Raw genomic sequence first — 25,150 nt, 5'->3', positions numbered from 1 at the left:
AGAAAGTGAATAAAGTCCTGGAATAAACTGCAGTGAGAAGAGCTCTGGTGGTCGCGTCATTCTTGCGGGTCGAGGGTGGCTGCGACAAAAAATTAAAAAGCCCCAAAGCAATACTTGGCAAAGAAGAGAGTTCTAAATGCCAGAGGTGACACTGGTGACCTGCCTGAGAATGCAGACTTGCCATGATATTTACCTGATGAGACAATAACACCACCCAGCAGAGGGGAGAGAAAAAAAGCCGCAAACCAGCAAGAAGTTACACTTTCAACAAAATGCATAGACAGAAAGCTCATCTTTTATTAAGAGTAGTTTAAAACAGCTTTCTTTAATTTTCTTAGATAACAGATGCAAGGCAGCTTCAGCATTCCCCTACTATATTCAGGGCTAAACTATTTGCTGCGTATCGTTGATGGTTGTCAAAACAGCATCAGGTGCTTGAGTTTAGATCGACGTTCCTGATGGTGCTGTCTGACATCATTTTTTCCAGTAACTTCTCGAGATAATATATTAGGTGGTATCTTTTAAACCTGAAAATAAACAAACATAACATGTAAAAAGAGATACCCAAAGAACCTGCGCAGTAGGAAGTGCTGTGTGATCCAGAGCAGGGGCTCACCATCTGTAAGCACAGTCAGTACATCCTGGGTACTGTGTGCTCTAGCCAATAGGAAAGCTGTCTACTGAGGATCATTGCCCAGATCAAGACAACTGTGGCAAAGGAAGGTTGAGTAGGCCTGGAAGGATGTGCCGAACACCGGTGACATCAACCTAAATATCTATGTCATGAGCCTGAACTATAAAGTGGGGGCAGGGACTGAGCAACTCCCAGTAGGTGCTGTTCTCCACCCCTCAGCCAACCACTGCAGTGAGTCAACAGCTTGAAGGCGTGTGGTCCCTCTGGGCACCCACCTTGCTGCTTCCTTGATGGCGAACCTAACGAAATGCAGGCGGATATCCAGGGGTCCCCGCACTTCATCCAGCAGCTTGAAAATCCTTCCATATTCTAGAGAGAATACAAGAAGACTTCAGTATTTCACAGAAATGAAGAGAATGGGTGTTAGTGGATCTGTGTGTACCTCAGTAATAAGCTTCATGGTCACAGATGTTCAATGGTGTGTGTGTGTTCTAAATGCCTGTGCACAGATACGGATGCAGTTGTTAAGAGCACTAACCAAGCAACACTGCAAATGCAAGATGGAGTCTACTGAGCTATTTTAGTCTAAGTAAAGAGTGACTGTACTCAATTATGTAGAACACCTCGGTTGTGGCCAAGGCTCTCTCTCGTGGGGCAGTTTCGGGTTATTCTAATCATACAAATGGAGAAGCTTCAGAGAAGCCCGTTACTAGGCATTCTTTGAGTACTTACGTCGTCCATAGCGACGGATTTCTGACATCAGAGCATGTTTTATTCCATAATTAATGACTTCTGGATCCACCGGGTTCACAATGAAGTGGGAAATTTCCACAGACGTTATTTCTGTGTCATCTTCGGTGCTTTCAGAGTTGTCATGGCTGGCACTGGCCCCTGCACCTGCGTTGTCATCACCATCTTCGTCATTAAGAATCTCATCAGGCAGAGAATCTTCCAGAGCGGGGAGAGTGGCATCTCCTGGTGCAGGCTTAAACTGCACTTCTTCACGCTCCTGCGGGTAGACTTCAGGGGACTTGGAATCACCCTCCATCACCCCCTCCTGGGCATCCTGGTTGACAGGAGCTCCTGGAAAGCAAAGTAGCGAAACAAGCTGTGACCTAAGTGACCTCAGTGGCTGCACACAGGCATCTCTGTGCTCCTCGGGGTCTAAAATTAGTTCAGAGGAGGTGAGTACACCAGTGAAAAATCTCCGCCATGACAAACTGACCCCAGGATACAGCATAGATGAACACCACCTCAGACCCTGTAGCTCCAAGAACATACGTACAAACTAGCTGGGCAGGACAGGGAAGAAACAACGTAGATCCCTGGTACTCCAGGCTTAGTGTCACATTGATATGCTTTACAAGTTGAAAAGCTAAAGAGGCCATAGATGTCAAAATGTTAGGTGTACACCTTCACTAAAAATCCACATCTGAAGGTGACTTTTCCCTTTCGTGTCAAGGTGAATTCTTCTTTTTCTCCCTCTGTCACTTCTGTGTCATTTACTCATGTTCTGATATGTCCAGCACCTTCTGGGGTCATCAGCGAACATGGAAGACAGGAGCGTCCCCTGCTCCTGTGGAATTCTCAGTGTCACAGAGACACTGAAAGGAGCGATATACTTGGCTGTTCTCATGTTGGAGAAGAAGCTGAGGGAAATGTGAGAGAAAGCAGCTGAGAGTGCTCACGGGGCCACCAGGTTGGTGCTCCCCATGGGAGGGGTCCTCTGAGCAGAACAGAGGAGAAAGAGGTAGCCTGTGGAGATGTGGAGCAAAGGTGTGGTGTGTAATGTGAGCCGGGGATAGGGGATGTAGGCATTGTGTAGTAAGAAATAGACACAGATTGTGAGGGTGACTACTGGGGTCCAGATAACTGTAAGATGGTGGGGTTGGGGGATGCAGAGTCTACTGGGCAAGGGACAGGAGTCAGGTTGTATCTTGCATGCTTGGGAACACAGGTTTTTTTTTTTTTTTGTCTCAGCATGAATGTGGCCTACTATATTTATCTACTGACGTCCTTACTCTGGCTGCAGGGTTGAGAGCCATTGTCAGGAAGTGGTAGAGATGGGAATGGAGACCGAGCAGAAAATACCTGTCTGCTCTGTGACAGTGTGAGCTAGAATGAAGACTTACACAGCCCGAGTGAGGAAATATCACATGATCAATCAAGAGAAGAAAATAAAGGGAAGACAAGCCAGCGATAAGGCTTCACCAGTAAGAAACGGATTATAGAGAACAAAATGCCTTAGGAAGTTGGGGCCGAGGAGAAGGCTATCCTTCCAGAGGACCCAGATTTGAGTCCTAATGCTCACATGATCTCTCTCCACCATTTGCAACTCCCGTCTCAGAGGATCCCATGCCCTCTTCTAGCTTTTTTGGATAACAGGTACACAAGTTGAGCGTAGATACACATGCAGGCAAAACACCCCCACACATAAAATAAAATAAGAAATCCCAGAAAGTTATCAGTAATAAAGGGGTGGCTGCTTCTACCAGAAGCTGCTGGGAATGAATGGCAGTGTCGTCGTGGACTATTGATGCCCACAACAGTTTTTGTGGTGTTGATCCCCCTGGCATTGTAATGTGGAGAAAAGGAGAAGGCAGGTGAGGAAGAAGCCCAGGCAGGTGGGAAGGGCATCTGTCCCCTCTGAGACCTTGTCCTACGCTGGGTGCAAGGAGCTGTTTGGACCCGTTGCTCTCTCTGCGGCAACTCCTATCACGTTCATCATTCCACATGATTCCTTCGAGTTGGAAATATGCTCATATCTGCCCATCCAACTTGGATATATTTACCTTCTCCCTTCACATTGGCGGAAGCTTCAAGAGCTTGATTTGTCGCCATGTCCGCAGTGTTCCTTTTCTTTGGTGATGGACCCATGGCTTCTCCTTCTCCAATAGGGCTAATTTTCTGTTTAAGCATTGTGTGATGCTCCTTTTTGTCAGGCTCCTTGCCCTAGAAAACAGCAGTGAAGATATAATATTTCCTGAGTGTGGCGGCACATGCCTTTAATCCCAGAGCTCAGCAGAAGCAGCAGGATCTTTCTGAGTTCCAGGACAGCCTGATCTACATTGTGAGTTCCAGGACAGCTGGGGCTACATAGAGAGACCTTTCAAAAAAAAGAAAAAAGAAAGAAAGAAAGAAAGAAAGAAAGAAAGAAAGAAAGAAAGAATAAAAGGAAGGAGTATATAATATATACATTATATAAACATTTCATTATATTTATATAATATATGAATATTATATATAACAAATTGTAGCCACCACAACATTAAAAACATAGGACATAAAAAAGCTTCTGGGAAGCCGGGCGGTGGTGGAACACACCTTGAATCCCAGCACTTGGGAGGCAGAGGCAGGTGGATCTCTGTAGGTTCGAGACCAGCCTGGTCTACAAGAGCTAGTTCCAGGACAGGCTCCAAAAACCACAGAGAAACCCTGTCTCGAAAAACAAAACAAAACAAAAAAGCTTCTGGGATAAGGTGGGCTAAGAAGTTTTCTCCAGGTAATTCCACAATAAGAAGAGTCAGGAAAACAAAGAAATCCGAGAATTGTGAAAAAGCAAATGAAAAATCTGAAAATACCAAAATGTTGGAAATGACAACAGTTTTAGAAATTATTCCTAAGCTTAAAAGAGCAAATAAGAATCTGAAGAAAGAAGTAGATTCGTGAAGTAGATAGGGAAGGGGAAAAAAAAAACGGCAATTAAAATAGAGATCCCAGGGAGACCGAATCGGGCAGAAACACTGAAAAAAAATGCATCACACAAAACATTTAAGAGGAAGCATCTAGAGCAGTGTTTCTCAAGCTGTGGATAGCGACCAGGAACCACTCTTCCACAGGAGTCTCCTAAGACTACTGGAAAATACAGATATTTGCATTATGATCCTTATCAGTAGCAAATTAACAGTTATGAAGTAGCAATGAAGATAATTTTATGGTTGGGGGTCACCACACATGAGGAACTGTATTAAAGGGTCACAGAGTTAGGAAGGTTGAGAATCACTGTTGTAGACTAAGCAAAAAAAAAATTCAGGAATTAAAGACAAGACTGAGGAATTATTACTTTTCACAGCAGAAAACAAACTACAGGGGGAAAAAACGCGCAGCAATCATGACCGCAACTTCCAGGAACACTGGGACATGTTGAAGAGACCAATTCTCTAAAATTTCGGCTTAAAAGAAGGAACCAAGTTACAGTCTAACCGCATAAAGTCACGGAAATCCAGCAGAAAATTCCCCGAACCTAGGGAAAGATATATGCAAGTTAAGGAGGAATTGCAACTAAACATGACGGGAGAGAGAAGCGCCTCTCCGTGTCATCTAATGGCTCTGATGCGGAGGGAGCAGAACAAAGAATAAATACTGGAAGTCTCAGAACAGAAGTGCCGAGTTAGGTCGAAAGGCAAAGCCGCGGAGATCAGGGAGACTTTCTTTGCTAGATCTCGAATGGACGATTACTACAGGCTGATACATCTTAAACTCTGAAAGTCAGTAGTTTTCAACTCAGGTTACTATGTTCAGTAGAGAGAGTTCTCCTTTGAAATTCGAAGAGAAATGAAGTCCTTCCAGGAGCAGCTTGAACTAAAACAATCCACCGCCACTCGGCCATCCTGAAAAAGGACACTAAAGGAAGAATATTACACACAGAAGGCGAAGATCCACAGCAGCGTGAGAGCGTGGGGAAGGAAAAGAAAATCACTACAAGGGTAGAAAGACAAACAGCAATTTGAAAAGAGGCAAACATTTTTACCTTAGCGAGCCCACGAAGCTTTAACGTGAACAAGGAAGAAAGCGGCACTTACCTTGCAGTGAGCGCTCTAAATATAATCGTTAACTACGTAGAAAATACGCAGCCTGAGGGGTGGGGAGTTGACTTGACTGTAAGGCGCCTGCTCAACCTGCAGGCGCACCTTAGGAACCGTCAGACACAAAGGCACTTATCTGTAAGCCAGCACCGGAAGTCAGAATGGCAGAAACAGGACAGTCCCTGGGGCTTGCTGCTGGTTGGGCTAGCCTGACCAGTGAGGTCCACGTCCACTGAGAGACTCTTTCTTTTAAAACTAGGGTGGAAGGCACTGGAGGAAGATACCTGACGTCATTCCCTGGCCTTTACAAGCACAGGCATGCATAAGTGAATACACTCGCATGAAAATGTGCAAACACCAAAAAATATGTAGAATTGAGAAATGTTTAAAAACAAACAAACCAAGATTCAACTGTGTCCTGTCTCCAAGAAACTCACCTCACTGTCGTCAAAGATTAAAAGACGAGAAGTCAAAGTATGGAAGGAATATTGTATTCCCAGGCAAACAGAATCTATGTACAAACAAGAGTGGCTACTCTCAGCTGAAAAAGCTGACTTCAAGACGAAAACTGTAAGGAGAAATGAAGACGGCCACTGCCCCTTAATAAAAAGAACAATCCAGCTGGGCGGTGGTGGCACACGCCTTTAATCCCAGCTCTTGGGAGGCAGAGGCAGTTTGATCTCTGGGAGTTCGAGACCAGCCTGGTCTACAAGAGCCTGTTCTTCCAGGACAGGCTCCAAAACCACAGAGAAACCCTGTCTTGAAAAAGAAAAAAAAAAAAAGAACAATCCGTCAAAAAATGTAACAACTGTAAAGACGCACAGCAAACGGCAGAGTTTGTCAGTACTGCATTGGGCTATTAACAAGAGACTTCTCGGAGTAGCTTAGACCAATAGTGAGCCCAGGTTGGAGTTCCCCACTTCTCTCCCCGTGTCTTTTATCTGTCTGCAGCTTCTGATGTGGGGCCTGTCTGTTGTTTGTCTGCCATATGTATGGAGTTTGACTGTCCCTAACAAAGAGCTTTGCTCTGTCCTTACTGAATAGCACAGAAAACACGGTATGGGGAAGGAATGAGGAATTCTTTTCTACAGTAATCTTTAACCGAGTTTTGCAAGGGAAGAAGTTACTTTACTGACACTAGCTGACCTGTAATAGCATTCAACACTGCAGAGAGATGTTATCAGCCAGATCCTCATGCTGCTTCCCACGTTTATGGGACATTTGTCATGTAAGCTTGCTTTTAACCAGTGAGCTGCTTTCAGCACATGATTCCCACAACACACACACATACATTATCCTCGCTCGGTGGCATGGACACATACATACTTTAATATTATTTATTAAAATATATTTAGCTTAGGTAGTAAAAGCTGATTGCATAGGAAATCCAGGGCTTGGTAATATTGGTTACATTGCTTTCTTAAAATCAAGTTAAGCAGCCTGACTTCACACTAGAACAGCAGGTTACATATGTAGTTTTAAAGAATCTCAAGATGTAGTATTAACTTGCTTCCAAGATCTGGAAAAAGTTCCGTTTCTTGAGACAAGAGGTGTTTTCTGTAACAGCTATTCCTACGAGGGTGCAATTGATTTCTTAGATCAAGAGGTACTGGACGGGAAGGATCAGGGAGATCTGGATACAAGAAGAAGAAATGATTTCAACACCACATTCTCATCCACTGATAGATCATCCAGGCAAGGAAATCGCCACACATCAGAGGAAAGCTGCTCCGTTCAGCAGACTCTACCAAATAGCCAAGAGCTACGAGTACACACTTTCCTCCTCAGCCTGGGGAAGCATCTGCAAAATGGATGACATTTTATCTCATAAACTAAGTCTTCCTAGATCTAAAAACTTGCATCTTATTAGATGATAATGGTATAAACTCAGAAAAGCACAAAGGAACTATTGAAATTACACAAGCCAACAGAGATCAGACACTAGATTTCTGATGATATTTCAGATCAGCAAAGAAAGCAGCAAGTGGATTGTTTTTTAATCCCTACGGTTCAGTGATAATGAAAACACAATGTTCAGGATGCAGTGGAGGCAGTTCTAAAGAGAAAAGCATACAGGCCTGAGTCCCCACAAAATGAAACCCAGAGAGATTTCAATAAAGCTAATGGTGGTCCTCAGCCTTAGACAAATTATAAAAAAGCCAAACATGAAAACAGAAGGACAGAAATAACAACAAAGCAGAGATTAATGACTAAAAATGCAAAGATGAGTGAAATAAACAGTTTTATAAAAAGATAAGATGGACAAACCATGAGCCAAGATAACCAAATGCAAGAGATCTAAATGAATAAACCAGAGGATTTAAAAAGGCCATGGGCCGGGCGATGGTGGCACACGCCTTTAATCCCAGCACTCGGGAGGCAGAGGCAGGTGGATCTCTGTGAGTTCGAGACCAGCCTGGTCTACAGAGCTAGTGCCAGGACAGGCTCCAAAGCCACAGAGAAACCCTGTCTCGAAAAACAAAACAAACAAACATAAAAAGGTCATGGCTAGAAATGAGAGTGAGCCGGGCAGTGGTGGCACACACCTTTAATCCCAGCACTCGGGAGGCAGAGGCAGGCAGATCTCTGTGAGTTCGAGGCCAGCCTGGTCTACAAGGGCTAGTTCCAGGAAAAAACAAAAAAAAAAAAAAAGAAATGAAAGTGAAATTCGGAGGAGTTTATGCGACAGTTCACGGAACACTGATGCTAGTTCAGTGGCTGAGCTGATAGAATTCAACCACGGATCCCATATTGTGTATTCAAACTGCTAAGTCTAGACTGTCATATGAGAGAAAGCAGGCTGTTTTGTCTTCTGTCGAAACACTTCAATGGGTTACAGAAGTTGTTCTGTATTCTCAGTTGCTCTCAAGTCATGAACAGGATTTGAAGTTTAAGGCATTTTTTTTTTTTTGAATTTCGAGACAGGGTTTCTCTGTAGCTTTGAATCCTGTCCTGGAACTAGCTCTCATAGATCAGGCTGTCCTTGAACTCAAAAAGATCCACCTGCCTCTGCCTCCCGAGTGCTGGGATTAAAGGCGAGCGCCACCACCTGGCTTAAGGCATCTTTTAAATGAGCACCTACTTCCCTAACCCTTTCCTGCACTTGGAGTTGATTGAGGTTAAAGCAGCCTTGCCCCTGTGCACGGAACTGTACTGTGACTTGCTGCGTGATTTCCACCCACGCTTGGATTTTGCTTGTTAATCGCTTATTTAAGATGCTTGTCAGCAGGCTGTTGGTGGCAGAAACCTTTAATCCCAGGATTCAGGAGGCAGAAGCAGGGAAATCTCCAGATTTCAAGGCCAGCCTGGTCTACCAAGCGAGTTCTGGGACAGCCAGGGCTACACAGAGAAACTTGTGTCAAAAAAAAAAAAAAGCAAACCAAGATAAACAACAACAACAACAAAATAACAAAACCCAAACCCCATAAGATGCTTGTCTCAGGTCCAGCAAGATGGCCAAGGGGTAAAGATGCTTGCTCCCAAGTCTGATGACCTCATTTCTGTCTCCTGGCAGAACCCGCAGTTGTCCTCTGACCTTCACACTTGCTCCATTGCATATGTACACGTGCATGTGTACACACACTCACAAACAAATGCTTAAAAAGATGTTCATTTCGATTTTCAGGACAGATTGTGTCTCACAGTAGACTTCAGTCAATGGATCTAATTTATATACCAATAAATTAGAAAATCTACAAAGAATGGATAAATTCGTGGACACACAATGGGCACTTTAAACAACCTAAACAGATAAATAGCAAGCAACGAGAGTAAAGCGATAACAAAACGTCTCTTGGCAAAGAAAAGCCAAGACTCACTGCACCCATGGTTGAATTCTCCCAGATCTTGGGAGAACTAATGTCAGTGCTCCTTAAATTGCTCCATAAACTAGAAAGGAAAGCATTTATGCCAACGTGTTCTGAGATCCAGTGTCACCTGGATAGCAACACAGAGTAAGAAAACAACAGAGGAACCAAACTCAACATCTGTAAGCCTAACATGACGACACGCTCACCCTGGGTTCTTTCTGGGACTGCAGCGTGACTTAACTAATACAAGGTCGTTGTGGCGAAAGGAGAGAACCAACTCCCACAAGCTGTCCTCTAACTTCACACATCCAATGTGACTTTAAGGAAGTAGCAATGCACGAAATCCAAATTCAGAATCAGTAGCTCTGCTACACACTGCTAACAGAGTGAAATTGAAGTCAAGGGAACAATTCCGCTTCAATGGCCTCCATATACACCTGGAAATAAACCTGAGCAAATAAATAACAGAGCTCTACCATGAAAGCTGTAAAAGACTGAAAAATAAATTTAAGGAAAGGCTAGAAGATGCGAAGACTTCTCAAGCCTGTGGGTGTGTTTGTAAAGTTGCCATGTTACCTAAAATGATGTATAGGTTCAATGCCATCCCCACCAAAATTTCAGTGACATCATTCACAAAATTAAAAAGAACTATAAAAAATCTAGATGGAAGCACAAAAATCACCAACAAATAATAATATCAATCCTGATGAAACAAGCACAATGCTGGAGGCATCACAGTCCCTAAATTGAAATTATACTACAGGCTGTATTGACATCAAGTTGGAGAGAGAGAGAGAGAGAGAGAGAGAGAGAGAGAGAGAGAGAGAGAGAAGGAGGGGAGGCAAGATAGGAGAGGAGAAAGAAACCAGAGACAGACAGAAAAAGGGAGAAGAGAGGAGGGGAAGAGAGACACAATGAAACAGAACAGAGAATCCAAGAAATAAGACAAATAAACAACCATTTCTCAACAAAGGTTCCAAGATACATAAATGGAGAAATGGAAGCTTCCTCACCAAGTGCTGCTTGACACGTACTAGACTCAAACTGGACAGAAAGAAACTCAGAATGGATTAAACTCTGACCTGAAACACTGTGACTGCTACAGGCAAACAGGAAGAACCCCTCAAGACATGTACAAAGGCAACAACCTTTCAAAAATGATCTCACTAAGGCCAGGGACAAAGAAGAAGAAATGGCAGATGGTGCTGCATCCAGCTGACGAGCAGCAAAGAACAATTACCAGATAGAAGAGATGGGACCCAAGCTGGTGTCACGGATGATGCGTGGAACCCAGGGATCGGAGCCCAACGGAGGATTGCTCCAAGACTGAAGTCAGTTGAGGCTATGGAGTGACACCCGGACTCCAAAGCAAAGCAAAGCAAATGAAGTGAACGAATATATACTATGGGAACAAAAGTGCTGAAGTGGGAGGAGCAAAAGCTTATGAAAAACTTCACTTAGGTTTAAAACGGAGATAAAATAGAATGCAAGAAATTCCCATGAACAGAGAATCTGAATGTTTTGTATCTGGATTCATCAGAACAAAAATTGAAACCTTTGTATCCACAGGCTTCTGGTACAGAGTCTTCTAAACATTTGGGTGGAAAAAAAATGTGTTACACAAATAATTTCATAAAACAGAACAAAGCAGACAAGTTTCTAGCTCATTTTGTGAAGTCAACAGAAGGTGATGCCAACCTACAAGATGTACGTTAGAAGAGAGGACAACTACGAGGAAGGCTCTCCTGAGAACAGAAACAAAGATCTGTTTTAAAGTGTGTGTCTGTGTGTTTGTGTATGCTCACACACATGCGCCATGGTGCAAGGTTGAAGGTCAGAGGACAACTTGTGGGTTCCACCACACGGGTACCAAAGGCTTGGTGGAAGGAGCCTTTACTCCTTGAACCATCTTGCTGCCCCTGAGACAAATACCTTAAATAAAGATTATCAAGAAAAAAAACCAAGCCATACAGCATGTCAGGGTACAGTTCAATGAAGAAAGGCAAGACTGCTTGAACCTCAATCAACATGAAGCACAGGGAAAGGTCAGGGAACTAGCTGGTCATTTTAAATTCAAATTCTCTTTGTTATTTGAAAGGATCAGCAACTGAGAATACAAAATAATTGTGGTAAGCTATTGAAGTGTTTCAACAGAAGACAAAATAGCCTGTGATTCCTCTCATATGACAATCTAGATTTGGAACTATATATACACAACAGGAAGCAGCAGCAGGCTCACTGCAGAAGCAGAGGGGGAAAGGGAGAGGGGAGGGGATGGCCAGGTGACCATGAGCACATGAAGATGAGATCTGAATGACACCCATTATTATGATGCAGGTCAACGTAACAATTAATAAATAATAAAATGTAGGCAGGGTATGGTGGTGTCTGCCTTTAATCCCCCCATGCTTGGGAGGCAGACATAAGAGGATCTCTATGAGTTTGAGACCAGCCTGAATTTTACAGTGGACTCCAGGACAACCAGAACTGGATAGAGAAACGATCTCAAACCTCTCCCTGCCTGAAAAAAAACCAACCTACGATATAAATAAGAAATACAGTGTGCCTATGAAACAAACAAAAACCCCTACTCCGTGACAATGTCAAAATTCACTCAAAAGTAATAAGCATTTTCTGCCTAAAATCTTTAAACAAATCAAGGACGAAAGAATGAATACCCCCGGGATTGAGACACGAAGGCTTCTCTTCAGGTGGAAGAACAGCAACCTCTTTATTTTGCCCCAAGCTAAAGTCTTTTATACCTCTACTGCTTCTGTGGAAACCCACCGGCCAGAAAGAACACAAACATCCTTGTCAATTACCACAAGGAAGTTCCGCTGATGGTCATGGGGAGTGAGGGCAGCTGGATCACAACACCCAACAAAGTGTTAGAGCTCTTGATACTGTGGCAGGCCAGGGAAATGTGCAAACACAAAGGCTGAAAGGAACATTACAAGTGACATTTCTATATAGAGAGAGCATGTGAAGTTATATAAACCCAGGGCTGGAGAGAGGGATCAGCAGTTAAGATTTTAAGTTAAGTCTTGCAGAGGACTTGGGTTCGACCCCCAGCAGCCACATGGTAGCTCACAGGTGTTTTTAACTCCAGTTCTGGGGGATCTGACACCCTCTCACAGACAGACATGCTTGCAGGTGACAAAAAGTCACCAATGCACACAGATGAAATAAACCCTAAAAAAAAAATCAATTTTTCAAAAGTGATATAAAACCAGGGGCTGAAGAGATGGCTCAGCAGTGAAGAGTATATACTTCTCTTCCAGAGGACCAAAGTTCAATCCCCAGCACCTACATTAGATGTTCACAACCACCTGTAACTCCAGGGCCAGGGGGATCTTCTGGCCTTTGTGGGAAACTGCACTTACACACACATACCCACCACATACATAATTAAAAATAATATGAATTTTAAAATAAGATAAACTTATATAAAACCAGGGCTAGAGTGGATTGCTCAGTGGTTAAGAAGGCTTGCCTCTCATGTAGAGGACCCATGTTTGGTCACTCACAATCGCTTATAACTCTGGTTCCTTCTTCTGACATATGTGGACAGACACAAAAATATGAAATATAACAAATTAAAAAAAATCATTGCAATTTTTAAAGTGACAGTAACCAAGTTTCTGAACTGAGAGACAAGCATGACAAGCCACCTGTATTTCTGTATAGTAAGCACACATAATTAGTAAATAAAATTCAAAGTAGCAATGAAGTGTGCCCTAAGCCTTTAATACTTAGGAGTATAATGACAGATGTTTTAATACAGTCCATAGAAAGTATAAACCACATTTAGAGAATTTAGAGACTGCAATAAATGTCTTATTATTACAACTCATCACATAGATAGGTGTGGTCATGCATATCTCAGAGGCAGGTGGGTCTCTGAGAATTCAAGGCTTACTGTGTCTACAAATGAGTTCCAGGCTACCAAGGTTACACCTGTTGTGATCCAGCTGCCCTCACTCCCCCTGACCGTCAGCGGAACTTCCTTGTGGTCTATAATTGACAAGGATATTTGTGTTCTTTCTGGCCGGTGGGTCTCCACAGAAGCTTCCCAGTATAAAAAGCTTTAGCTGGGGAAAAATAAAGGTTGCTGTTCTTCCACCTGAAAAGAAGCCTCCGTGTCTCAATCCTGGCACCGCCCACCCCCTCACCACCTTACCCCCCACCCCCCACCCCACCCCCGCCAGTCTCAGCATCCAGGCTGCTCTGTTGTGGCTTACACTGTGAAATCCCATCTTAAAAACAAACAACAAAGCAGAAACCACTTTCTTAGCGGAATTTCCTTCCAGAAAGGTGACAATCTCGTTCAAAATCCCATGTTCATTTGTTTTGAAAAGTGGAGACCTGATAATAAAATGAGTATGGATATGAAGTCTGCACCATCTAAACAGTCCTCAAGTAAATCAGAAGACACACTGCGGGATAGCGGGTGCAGTGTCCAAAGCAAAGCGTGAACAAACAGCACTGAGACAGAACAGAGAGTCTGGAAGCCAGCGTGGAAAGCTAATCTTTTTGTGGTACCGGGGTTATCTATTTCACAGAGAGGAGGAAAAATTTGCCCTTGACTCCTGCTTCGTGGGAGATGTAAAATAACAACCTATATTGTTCTTTGTGTTGTGGGAGAGAGACCGAGACGACAGAGTCAGAGAGACACTCTGGGTGCTCGTGGGCCACTGGATGCTTGTGGAGGCCAGAGAACAACTTTCTAGACCCAGTCCTCTTCTTCCATCTTGGGTCCAAGAATCACTGAAGGAAGGCCCCAGACGCCAATACTGTGCAAAGACAAAGAGTCCTTATTCCAGCAAGCAGGGCCACCACCTGTGCAAAATGGCAACCCCGAAAGGAGCACACAGACCCCTTTTAAGCTCAGGGGGATTCTAGGAACAGATAGGTCATCACGAACATCATTGGTTAAGCAGGCTGTAGCTACATTAGTACAGTTTTAACTGACTGTCATTATAGTTTTCCCATTCGGGGGACATATTTGAACAACGCAGGGTATGTTTTAGGGAGATTACAGGAACTGTCTTTTTTGGTCACTGCCTTGTGTACTGTGGAGACTGGCTCAGGCCTAGTATGGGCTGCCTCCCTCATTGTCCTTTTAAGAAACCGAAAGTCAGGCCCAGCTGTAGACATGGGAAAGTTCAGGCCTTCCGGTACTGCCTACATTTGTTGTCCTTCTGTGACAGGTCTCACTAGGCTGGCATGAATTTGCTATATAGCGTAGGTGGGCCTTGAACTTGCAATCCTCCTGCCTCAACCTCCCTCCCCAGTTTGGATTATAATATTTCACACATACATCTCCATACTAATGTGGGGTATAGGGAGGGCTCGAGATGTCCTTCACTATTCCTTCCCCCATCCTCCACCTCCTTTTCTCTTTCTTGCCTCACTTTTGCCTTGCCCTCTCCCCTTCTGTCGCACTCCTTCCTTTGAACCTCCTTCCCCTTATATTCTCACATCTCCCTCCTTCCTCCTGCTCCCAAGCCTTGTAATTTTGGGGCTACAGGTACCTGCAACTGTGTCAGCTTTTTATGTGTGTCCTGGAGATTCGAACTCAGGTCCTGTATCCATCTGATCTCTCTATTCCCCTCCCACCATCATCCTCCCCTCTCCACCACACATGTGACCCAGACCCATAAGCAGAGGTCAGAAAAGCACTCAAATGTCCTACATTCTGCCCCCTCTTTTCAGCTCTCCCCAAGGAGATGCTTCGCGCAATTGCCTCTGGGTAGCTGAGGAACGTCCCTAAGGATTCATGGTCATCTGGGTCTGAGAAGGATTAATCAAGGAAGAACCCAACTTTGAGGTAGATACTTAAGTTTGAAAGCATGCTCTCCATCTTCAAAAACAGCAGAGGAGACTTGGACTAGCTGACTCCAAAGAACCCCCATGCATGTAAAAGCAAAGAATAAAGGAAGGATGCCATCCTCTAGGGTACCGAGAAGTTCTGTTCCCACCCAGGTTTGATGAGCACACACTAGAGGGGTCTCTACTGCACTGGAATTGCTGGCTGTGGTGATGGACTTCCCATAGAACACCATCTATGTCCAGAATGCCAGTTCCAGATATTCTTTTGAGATTTTTAATGACTGAAAATGAAAGTTTGGGTCAGCCCACCAGGAAAAAAAGCACTGGACAGTCACCTTGATGAGTACAAAAGAAATAGGAAATTGTTACCAAAAGATCCATATGAATGGATGCAGAAAAAAATTATCATGGCAGGCAAGATGGCTCAGTGAGGAAGGGTACTTGTTGTCAAGCCTGAGAACATGAGTTAAGTCCTGAAGTGGTGGAAAGAGAGAACTGGTGCTCCCAAGTTGTCCTCTGTGGTGGTTTAAATAAGAATGGTCCCCATAGGGTCATATATTTTAATGCTTGGTCACCATGGAGTTGAACTGTTTGGGAAGGATTAGGAGGATTAGGAGGTGGGGCCATGTTAGAGTGGGTGTAGCCTTGTTGAGGGAAGTACGCCATTGGGGATTGTCTTGGAGGTTTTAAAAGCCCATGCCAGGTCCTATCTGTGTGTCTGTCTCTTTCTATCTCTCCTGGAGCTCCTTTTTCCTCAAGCCGTATGTTTTGTATTTTGTTTGTGCACCTTACCCCTTTCCATTACAGATATGCATAAGAGTGACCACTGATGACCCCCACGTGACACAGCCAATATTCTTGGAATCTCTTCTGCCATTGCCATTCATCCAAAACCCCTCAATTTGGTCTCAGGCAGATTTTTGGAACAAGGGCCAAGAGCAACCACATTCTTTGCCAAAATATCACAAGAATGATCTCTAGGAAAGTGGGAAGTACACTTGATCACATTGGCACAGGAGACCACTTCCTAAATAGAACCCCAGTAGCACAGACACTGAGAGAAACAATTAATAAATGGGACTTCCTGAAACTGAAAAGCTTCTGTAAAGCAAAAGACACAGTCAACAAGACAAAACGACAGCCTACAGAATGGGAAAAGATCTTCACCAACCCCACATCAGACAGAGGGCTGATCTACAAAATATACAAAGATCTCAAGAAATTGGTAGTCAAAAGAACAAATAATCCAGTAAAAATGGAGTACAGACCTAACAGAGAACACTCAACAGAGGAATCTAAACAACACTTAAGGAAATGCTCAACATCCTTAGTCACCAGAGAAATGCAAATCAAAACAACTGTGAGATTCCATCTTACACCTGTAAGAATGGCCAAGATCAAAAACACTGATGACAACTTATGTTGGAGAGGTTGTGGGGAAAATGGAACACTTCTGCATTGCTGGTGGGAATGCAACCTGGTATAACCCCTTTGGATGTCAGTGTGGTGATTTCTCTGAAAATTAGGAAACAACCTTCCTCAAGACCCAGTAATACCACTTTTGTCTATATATTCAAAGGATGCTCAACTGTACCACAAGGACAAGTGCTCAACTATGTTCATAACAGCTTTGTTTGTCATAGCCAGACCCTGGGAACAACCTAAATGCCTCTCATTGGAGAATGGATAAGGAAAATGTGGTACATTTACACAACAGAGTATTACACAGTAGAGAAAAATAATGACATCTCGAATTTTGCAGGAAAATGGATGGAGCTAGAAAACATCATTCTGAGTGAGGTAACTCAGACTCAGAAAGACAATTATCATATATACTCACTCATAAGTGGTTTTTAAACATAAAGCAAAGAAAACCAGTCCACAAATCAATCCCAGAGAGAACCTAGACAACAATGAGGACTCTAAGAGAGACATACATGGATCTAATCTACAGGGGAAGTAGAAAAAGATAAGATCTCATGAGTAAATTGGGATCGTGGGGACCGTGGGAGAGGGTAGAAGGGGAGGTGAAAGGAAGGGAGAGGAGCAAAGAAAAATGTAGAGCTCAATAAAATCAATAAAAAGGAAAAAGATTATAGACATTGACATAGTAACAGAAAGCTGAATAATTCTTCAAAGTTGTAGATGAAAAATCGTTATGAAACTTGTCTTCTTAATTCTACGCTAAACATATATAAATATATATCTGTTAATTCCATGAATAAAACATTTGGAAACTTTATAAAAAAGAATGATCTCTAGGATACTTTTTATCATTTTTCCTCTCTAAATCTTCTTGAACTAGGCTGTTATAATTTATATTGTTCTCCATATCACTGCCCCCCTCCAGTGCCCCAGTGCAAGTTACCCTTGTAAAAGGCTGTAAGTTCTGCTGGAGAAGTACTGGAGAAAGATTAACATCAAAACTCCTGGGTATTTTGTTTTTATCAAAGTTCTTCCTTGGGGAAATATGGTCATCCCTTTATTCAAAGGGTTCTGGGTCTGCAAACTGGCTCAAGTCTGGAAGTTTGTTCCTAGGCTGAGATGCCCTTTTGCAATGGTCCAGTGGAGCTTTTCTTTCATTTGTTTGAGAGTTTTTCTGCTTATAGAGATGAGCAAAAATTCAGCAGACTTCTTCTCTATTTCATGCCTGGAAATACCATGATTGATTTTCTAGTACCAAAAGTGTATACTTGTGATGCCACCATAAAATTCAGTTTGCCTGTGCTGCCCATTGTGGGTCAGCCATATGGGCACTGCTGCCTAATATGTAACTAGAATTTAGCACTGTCTCCTGGCTCCTGCTACTTTGGGGTCCAATTAAATCCACTGTATTTAATTCATCAGACTGAATACCAGCATCTCCAATCTTAAGGTCCTCTATCCTCCATTAAAAACAACAACAAACCAACAATAACAATGTACACAGAGTCTAATCCTGGGGTGACTGAATAAAATGCAAATTAAATTTACAGGCTTATGGAGATTCTTAATATCATGTTACTGGAAGAAATGGGATACTGAAAATTAAAATAGGAATCTACAGTTGCATTCAGGGAATCTGAACACAATGACCCCTGTGTTAGAGAAGATTGCCAAAATAAAGCAAAATTTAAAATAGACTGAGTGAGTTAGGATTTTCCCAGTGTTGGAGGCTGGAAATCCAAAATCAGGATGCCAACATGATCAGATTTTGCTGGGGACCCTCTCTCCAGGTTTCAGACAACTAGGATAGACTGTGCTATCCTCGTGTGACAGAACGTGGATGACAGAGCTCTCTGAGGTTCCTTTTACAAGGGTACTTATATGATTCATGAAGGCCTCACAATCATGACCTAATCATTTCCCAATGGTCCTAATTCCTAATTGTATCACAATGGGGGTAAGATTTCAACAAATAAACTTGAGAGGGGCCCATTCAGTCCACTGCACACTCCTAAATACTGCAAGATGTCTTTGTCAGTAAAAGTATCAACCCTTCCACACTTACCTGAGGAACTCCTTTCTCCTTTGCCTGAATAGCCTACAAAGGCCTTTGATAGTTATCTTACAGGATGCTACTGATCCTTTGCTAGAGCTATTACCATCATGAACCATTACTTTTTAACCTGCATCTAGACTCAATTTCTCATAGGCAAAATTTGAATTAAAAAGTATGGTAATCATCCCTCAAACTGTGTTTTTCACATCTGAAATATGTATATATAATTTATGCACATACACATATACCTGGGAGAAACATGTGAGAATGGTTCTTAAAGATATTAGAGGACCAGCAAGATGACTCATGGGGGTAAAGGCACATGTCTTGCAAGCCCAATGACCTGGAGGAAGTGTGTCACTGTGGAGGTCAGCTTTGAGGTCTCCTATGCTCAAGATACTGCCCCGTGTCTCAGTTCACTTCCTGTTGCCTGCAGGATCAAGATAAAGCTCCTTATCCTTCACTCTCAGCTTCTTCTCCAGCACCATGTCTGCCTGCATGCTACCAGGTTCTGCCATGATGATAAAGGACTATACCTCTGTGCTGTGGGAAACTGCTCTTATAGCCTATACAAATTTGTCACTTATATTGGTTTAATGAAACACTGATTGGCCAGTAGCCAGGCCAGTTGACCAGACTAGGAGAATTCTGGGAAGAAGAAAGGCTCAGTCTGCAGTCACCAGCTAGATGCAGAGCAAACAAGATAAGAATGTCCCACTGACAAAAGGTACCAAGCCATGTGGCTAAACATAGACAAGAATTATGGGCTAATTTAATTTGTAAGAGTTAGTTAAGGGACTGGAGAGATGGCTCAGTGGTTAAGAGCACTGACTGCTCTTCCAGAGGTCCTGAGTTCAATTCCCAGGAACCACGTGGTGGCTCATAACCACCTATAACGAGATCTGGTGCCCTCTTCTGGCCTACAGGCAGGATACTGCATAAATAAATAAAAAAGAGTTAGTTAATAATAAGCCTGAGTTAATAGAGCAAACAATTGATAATTAATATAATCTTCTGTGTGTTTCTTTGGGACTGAATGGCTGTGGGACTGGGCTGAACAGCAACTTCTGTCTACCCTCTGATACTGTAAGTCACCCGATTAAATGTTTTCCTTTAGCCACCTGATGTGAAAGCTGGGAACTGAGCTGGGGACCTCTGGAAGAGCAACAAGTGATTTTAATTGCTAAGCCATCTCTCCAAACACACACACACACACTGGAGTATGAAAGTTGAAACCAAAAAAGTTTTTTGATTTTATTCCATCTTATTTTTATATTTACTTATTTGTTAGGGACATGTCACAACACACATGTGAAAGTCAGAGGACAACTTTTGAGAGTTGATTCTCTCCTTCCACCCTGTGGGTCCTGAGGTCAAACTCAGCTCATCAGGCTTGGCGACAAGAGCTATCTGGCTGCTCCGTGACCCTGTCAATGTGTTTATATGCAAGTCTTTATGTGGCTATATTGTCCCCTTTCTCTTGGATATGTATTTAAAAGTCGAGCTGTTGGGCCATTTGGTAACTTTAGGTCTATTCTTCCTTAAACACCACTCTTTCCTAACACTGATGCACTCCTTCAAATTCCTACAAGCCATGTCTGAGGACTCTGATTTGTTCAGACCATCTGCAATACTTGTTGACCCCAGTGATGGGAAAGGCTATCTCATTGTGCTTTTGATTTTATTTCCTCAGTGGCTATGAAGGCAGGTGCCTATTTATGTGTTGAAAGTCTTTCTTTCTGGTGTAGGCCAGGACTCCTAAATTCTGAACTCCTAAGTTTTTCTGGCATTCCTATTTTTTTCCCAGAGCCCCTACTTTGGCAGAAGAGTAAAGCAGTGAAAAAAATCTTTTTGTCCTCTGGAATATCCTTTTCTCTTCTTGGATGGAGAAATTTGCTTGTAAAGTATCCATTTGAGTGACAGGAACAACCAAGGGTGATATTTCACCACCCACAAGAGTCTGTCTCAGATTTGACACTAGAGCTCATGGAAGCTGTGGGTGTTGTTGGAACTTGGCAGGTCTCTACCTGTGGCATAGACCTGAAGTGCAAAGGAGGTGCTAAGACTGTGTCCCTGTGACACTCCAGGTCAGGACATGAACAAGGGACAGAGACCCCTAAGCGGCAGGGCAGCTGCCCAAGGCATGTCAACCAAGTTAAAAATGTGCCACAGTCATGTTGGACATCTCTGAGCCCTGGTGGCACCCCCCAGTTCCTGGACTCTAAAAGCTCCTGCTGGTCCCTGCTCAAGCCTGGAGACAGAAAGGAGTGCTGTGAAAGCCATCCGTTCCAGGCCAGCCCTGAGGGAAGTTTCCTTCTCAAATTACCACCTTGCAACAAGGGGATTGAAGGATGCAAAGGACTTCCATGAAATGCAGTAGGTTAAAAGGAGCCAATTGGCATGAAACCCACGAGCTTGCTTGGAGGGGTCTTTGTCTCCACGGCACAGTTTCTTTCTAGTCATTTTCAAAAGTCCATTGAGAACTGCTGACCTCCCGGGGCCAGCACCTGCATTTTCTTTACATACAAGCCCATTACTTTTCTACAAGTTTAATCCTATGAGCCTAGGAGAGGAGGGGGGGTGTTAAAGACACTTCAGAGTTTAGAATTCTAGGTCAAAAGGATAGGCCATTGAAAGATTAGGGGAAAGACAACGAGGGACAGAAGGCAAAAGTAACTTTCCAGTTTGGGTGCAGTGACCCCAGAGGTGGCCCTATAGACCTGGAGAACAAAGGGCCTTTGTAGATGAAGTCTCTGGAGGCAAAGAAAGCTGCTCTTTCAGATGTTCAAGAGGCCATCTTAGAGCAACCAACCTGGGGTTTGCACTCAGTATAGGAAAATATCAAACTACTTCAGGAGGGCATTTACATTCTTGTCAAAGGAGGGTCTCTGCTCAGCCTGAGAATTTTACCACACGTTTGTGATTTTCCCAGGGAGATAGAGAAGAATTGTCGGATTCTGAACTGGAATGCCCCCCCCCGCCCGCCCCCGACCTTAGAAGTCCAGTCTGAAAGATCCACGAGTTCGTTAGAGATTATTTACAATGTTGCGATTTACTCACTGTCTCTACCCACTTCCCTGTCACTCCTGTTTTAAGGAGTTTGCGTGGTGTCCGGAACAGGACAAGTGTAAGCTGGACCTTGATAAGAATGAACTCCATCCTTGTCCTTATCAGAAATGTTGAGGGTCACTGCGAACCCTGTCAGCCCGTGGGAAGACTTTGTTTTGTTGCAATGTGGGCCGTAGCCTTGGTGCATAAAACAACTACATGGTAACCTCTGCAGAATGCTGTTCCTTTGGCTAGAATTTGGAGAACTAGGCTCCCTGCACTTCACTCCTCCCCACCCCAGTTTTGTGGAGTTTTGGGCTCTTACTTTTGTTTAGCCCACTTTTCTTTTGATCATTGGAGAGGGATTTGTGATCGATTCCTTTTGTTCTATGTGTTAAAGCTAAACCCTGGGACACTGGAACCCAGCAACAGCACAAACTGCAACAATGAACGCTTACTCCCAGGGCATCACAAATACCAATCAAGAGTCATGGCCTAGGTTGCCGAACAGAAAGCCCAGTCAACATGCAGAAGCATCATAGACTTCTAAATGTCTATGCTATTATTAAGTCCTTCAGCCATTTAAGGTTTTTCAAGACAAAAAGAACTGTATGTATATAGCTATCCATACTGAGCCCTCTTAGAGGTAACTTTGCCCCATACTTTGGTATGCATGCTTTTGCTGGGTTTTGCTTTGTATCTGTACTGGGGATTGAACCCAGGCCCCAAGCTTTTTCCCCACATGGCCCATATCCAGAGCATGTTCTGTCTTTGACACTAGCAACTTCCTGCCAAGTCTGGTCACCGCAGCTGGCTGAAGAAACAGTTGTCTTCATAGTGTGGGAGGTATCTTGACTGCTTCCCTGGCCAATGAACTGGCGTTTTCTTCAATAACCTTATGAGTTTGGTTTGGAAAGCATCTTTTTTACCTGCATAGGGGGCCTTTTATTTAAATTCTTTTGCTATTATTTTAACAATCCTTTTATAAAATCATCAAAATAACCTCTGTGGAATTATAAGGCAAGCGAAGATATCATTGGAGCACCAGAATTTGGGGGAGGCTCTTACTGCAAATGCTAACAAACAAGCAGAAATTTAACCTCTAAGTTGCATTTTATTCTGAGAGCTGGACAGCTAGGAAGACAGGTTTTATTTTATTTTTGCATTGTGTGTGTGTGTGTGTGTGTGTGTGTGTGTGTGTGTGTGTGTGTGGGGAGGAGTGTGCCGTGTATGATATGTGGGAGAATTTGTTCGCCGTGGTGAGCAAACGGGTATCAGAAAATGGCGCGCCTGAACCATGGCTCTGCTTCTACCACGTGGGTTCTGGAGCCGGAAATCAAGTCACCAGACTCAGCTGCCAGAGCCATTACTCATTTTGAGCCATCTTGCTGGCCTGGGAATGACTATCTTTTAAAGATTCTCATCTCCAGTCCGTAGACTTTAGAGGAAGAAAGGATGGAAAAACAATTGCTCCAGAGTCCAGATTTTTGCCTCTGGTCAGCTAATCAGCCCCATCTTGGAGACGTGCGGCATCTGCGCAGCGCCTGGCCTGTCTCCTTATCAGCCCCTGCGCTCTCCCCTCTAACTCTGGGTGCCTGGCTCAGGTGCTTATCGGAACAGTGAATCTAGTTAGTATCTGCTGGTACTGGCTTTGTCCTCTCTCCTCCAGGGCAGCTGAACTGGGGGTGGGGTTAGGTCAGCACAAATAAGCAGTTAGGGCATACCAAACTGTTAATCAAATGGCTGTTCAGATTTCTTTCTATAATATGGAGTTCAAATATATCATCTAATATAGAATAGTAAAGAGCCCCTGTCTGTCCCTGTCAAAAAATATCACTATATTTGGGTATCCAAAATTGATATATATAAATATATTATATATAATATTTTCATTGATTTTCCAGGTTTGTACAGCAGTGTTTATGAGATGGGTCTGTCCTTATTATAGTTAATCTCCTATAGACACCTACTTATAACACTGAGCTGGGTGAGGCCTGTTTATACAAGAACTATTACAGAAATCCTGTGACAATACACACACATAAAGGCGCGTCTGTTTTCCTTTTCCATATGCCTGAGCCCTGTGCGATTCACCCACCAATCACTTAACGAGGCACATTGACTTCTATGTATACTGTTAGGCTAATGTAACGATCCAGGCGTGACGCACTACACGGACCATATCGGCGCACTTCAGGGCCATGCTTATAAATGTTGCTGTTTTCCAATCTGTGTTGTCTGTGCCCCGCTCCATTTGTACCCTGATTTCCCAGGAACTCAGTGGATAACTTCTTCTTCTTCATAGTTCAATGAGCAAACGGCTCCCACGTTTGTGAAGGCATCAGCTTTTGCTGGCAGCAGGAGGGCCTGACTTTGTGTCTCATGAAAGCCGTAGGAAGATTGTTAGGGTCTGGTTTATTCTGTACTTCCCATGCTTTTGTATCTGTTGGCCCGGCAAGCAGTTGCAAGTGCCCTCTGCTCCTGTGCCAGCCACAAAGTCACACTCCCAAAGCCAGAGCAACTGTCTGTGGAAAAGCTCGTGGCCATTCCTTGTGAGTTGGCACTGTTTTTACCAATCACACCATCCCCCCCTACCCAGGTTTCAATTCCGCCACAGTATTTTTTTTTTTTTTTTGAGACAGGGTTTCTCTGTAGCTTTGGAGCTTGTCCTGGAAGACAGTATTTTTTTGCTGTGTGTATGGGTGTTTTGCCTTCACGTATGTCTGTGTACCATGTGTATGTACATCTGTTGCCTGCAAAGGCCAGAAAACGTTGTTGGATCGATCCACTGGAAGTGGAGTTACATATGGTTGTGAGCCATCACGTGCATTCTGGGAATTTAACTCAAGTCCTTGGGAAGAACAGCCAGTGCTCTTAACCTCAGAACTCTCTCTCTCCAGCCCCACCCTCAAGGCTCGCACCGTGATCCCATTGACTGGTCCTTTCCTTTCTTTACCCAGACAGTCTATATGAATTTGTATCGCTACCATTGCCTGTTCCTCTTTTGTACCCCAGCTCACCAGTGCCACTGATGTGCCAAACATCTTAAAAGATGCCTGGGATCTGTTCTAGTGCCTTATCTGCCAGGGCTATGTGGTTTAGTCACTGGAAGTGGTCCAGTAGCTTGGAAGGACACCAGTGCCACCATGGCAAGTTTGGTATCTGTCAGGATCAGCAGATAAGACTCCACACTGCTGTAAGTGAGTGTCACTTCCACAGAGTCTGAGAAGTTGCCATTCCCAGAAGGGACTTGGCCGGAAGACTTCCTCCTTTGCTATTTAGTTATTATGTACACAGTGTACTGCCTGCAGGCCAGAAGAGGGCACCAGATCTCATTAGAGATGGTTGTGAGCCACCACGTGAAAATAAAACATATTGAACTCAGGACCTCTGGAAGAGCAGCCTGTGCTCTTAACCTCTGAGCCATCTCTCCAGCCCCGCCCCCACCCGGAAGATGTTCAACACATCTCTTTACGGTGTTTGTTATTTTGCTACTGGAGCAGGTTCAGTGATGAAGCCCACCTGCTGCCAGGTTTTATAT

At 43.7% G+C, this 25,150-nt stretch overlaps 1 protein-coding gene across 3 annotated transcripts in view; it reads right to left on the bottom strand.

Annotated features, from left to right (window-relative positions):
* Positions 1–283: 283 nt before the first annotated feature.
* Positions 284–25,150, bottom strand: part of LOC126512118 (integrator complex subunit 6-like) — a 25,752-nt gene continuing 885 nt past the window's right edge. Inside the window, exons 1-5 of one of the 3 annotated variants that reach the window (XM_050159680.1) lie at positions 5,437–5,654; positions 3,427–3,586; positions 1,367–1,717; positions 910–1,003; positions 284–527 (exon numbers count right to left, since the gene is read on the bottom strand). In XM_050159680.1, coding sequence (XP_050015637.1) covers positions 428–527; positions 910–1,003; positions 1,367–1,717; positions 3,427–3,553 — 672 coding nt within the window. In that variant the 5' untranslated portion in view covers positions 3,554–3,586; positions 5,437–5,654 and the 3' untranslated portion in view covers positions 284–427. The other 2 variants (XM_050159679.1, XM_050159681.1) reach the window with 2 other exon arrangements.

The sequence above is a fragment of the Alexandromys fortis genome, unplaced genomic scaffold (genome assembly GCF_014885135.2).
Source record: "Alexandromys fortis isolate MF-2015 unplaced genomic scaffold, M_Fortis_MF-2015_v1.1 scaffold_95, whole genome shotgun sequence".
Lineage (NCBI taxonomy): Eukaryota > Metazoa > Chordata > Mammalia > Rodentia > Cricetidae > Alexandromys > Alexandromys fortis.
Note: the sequence above shows the minus strand (reverse complement) of the source record. Positions and strands in the feature narration are given on the sequence as shown.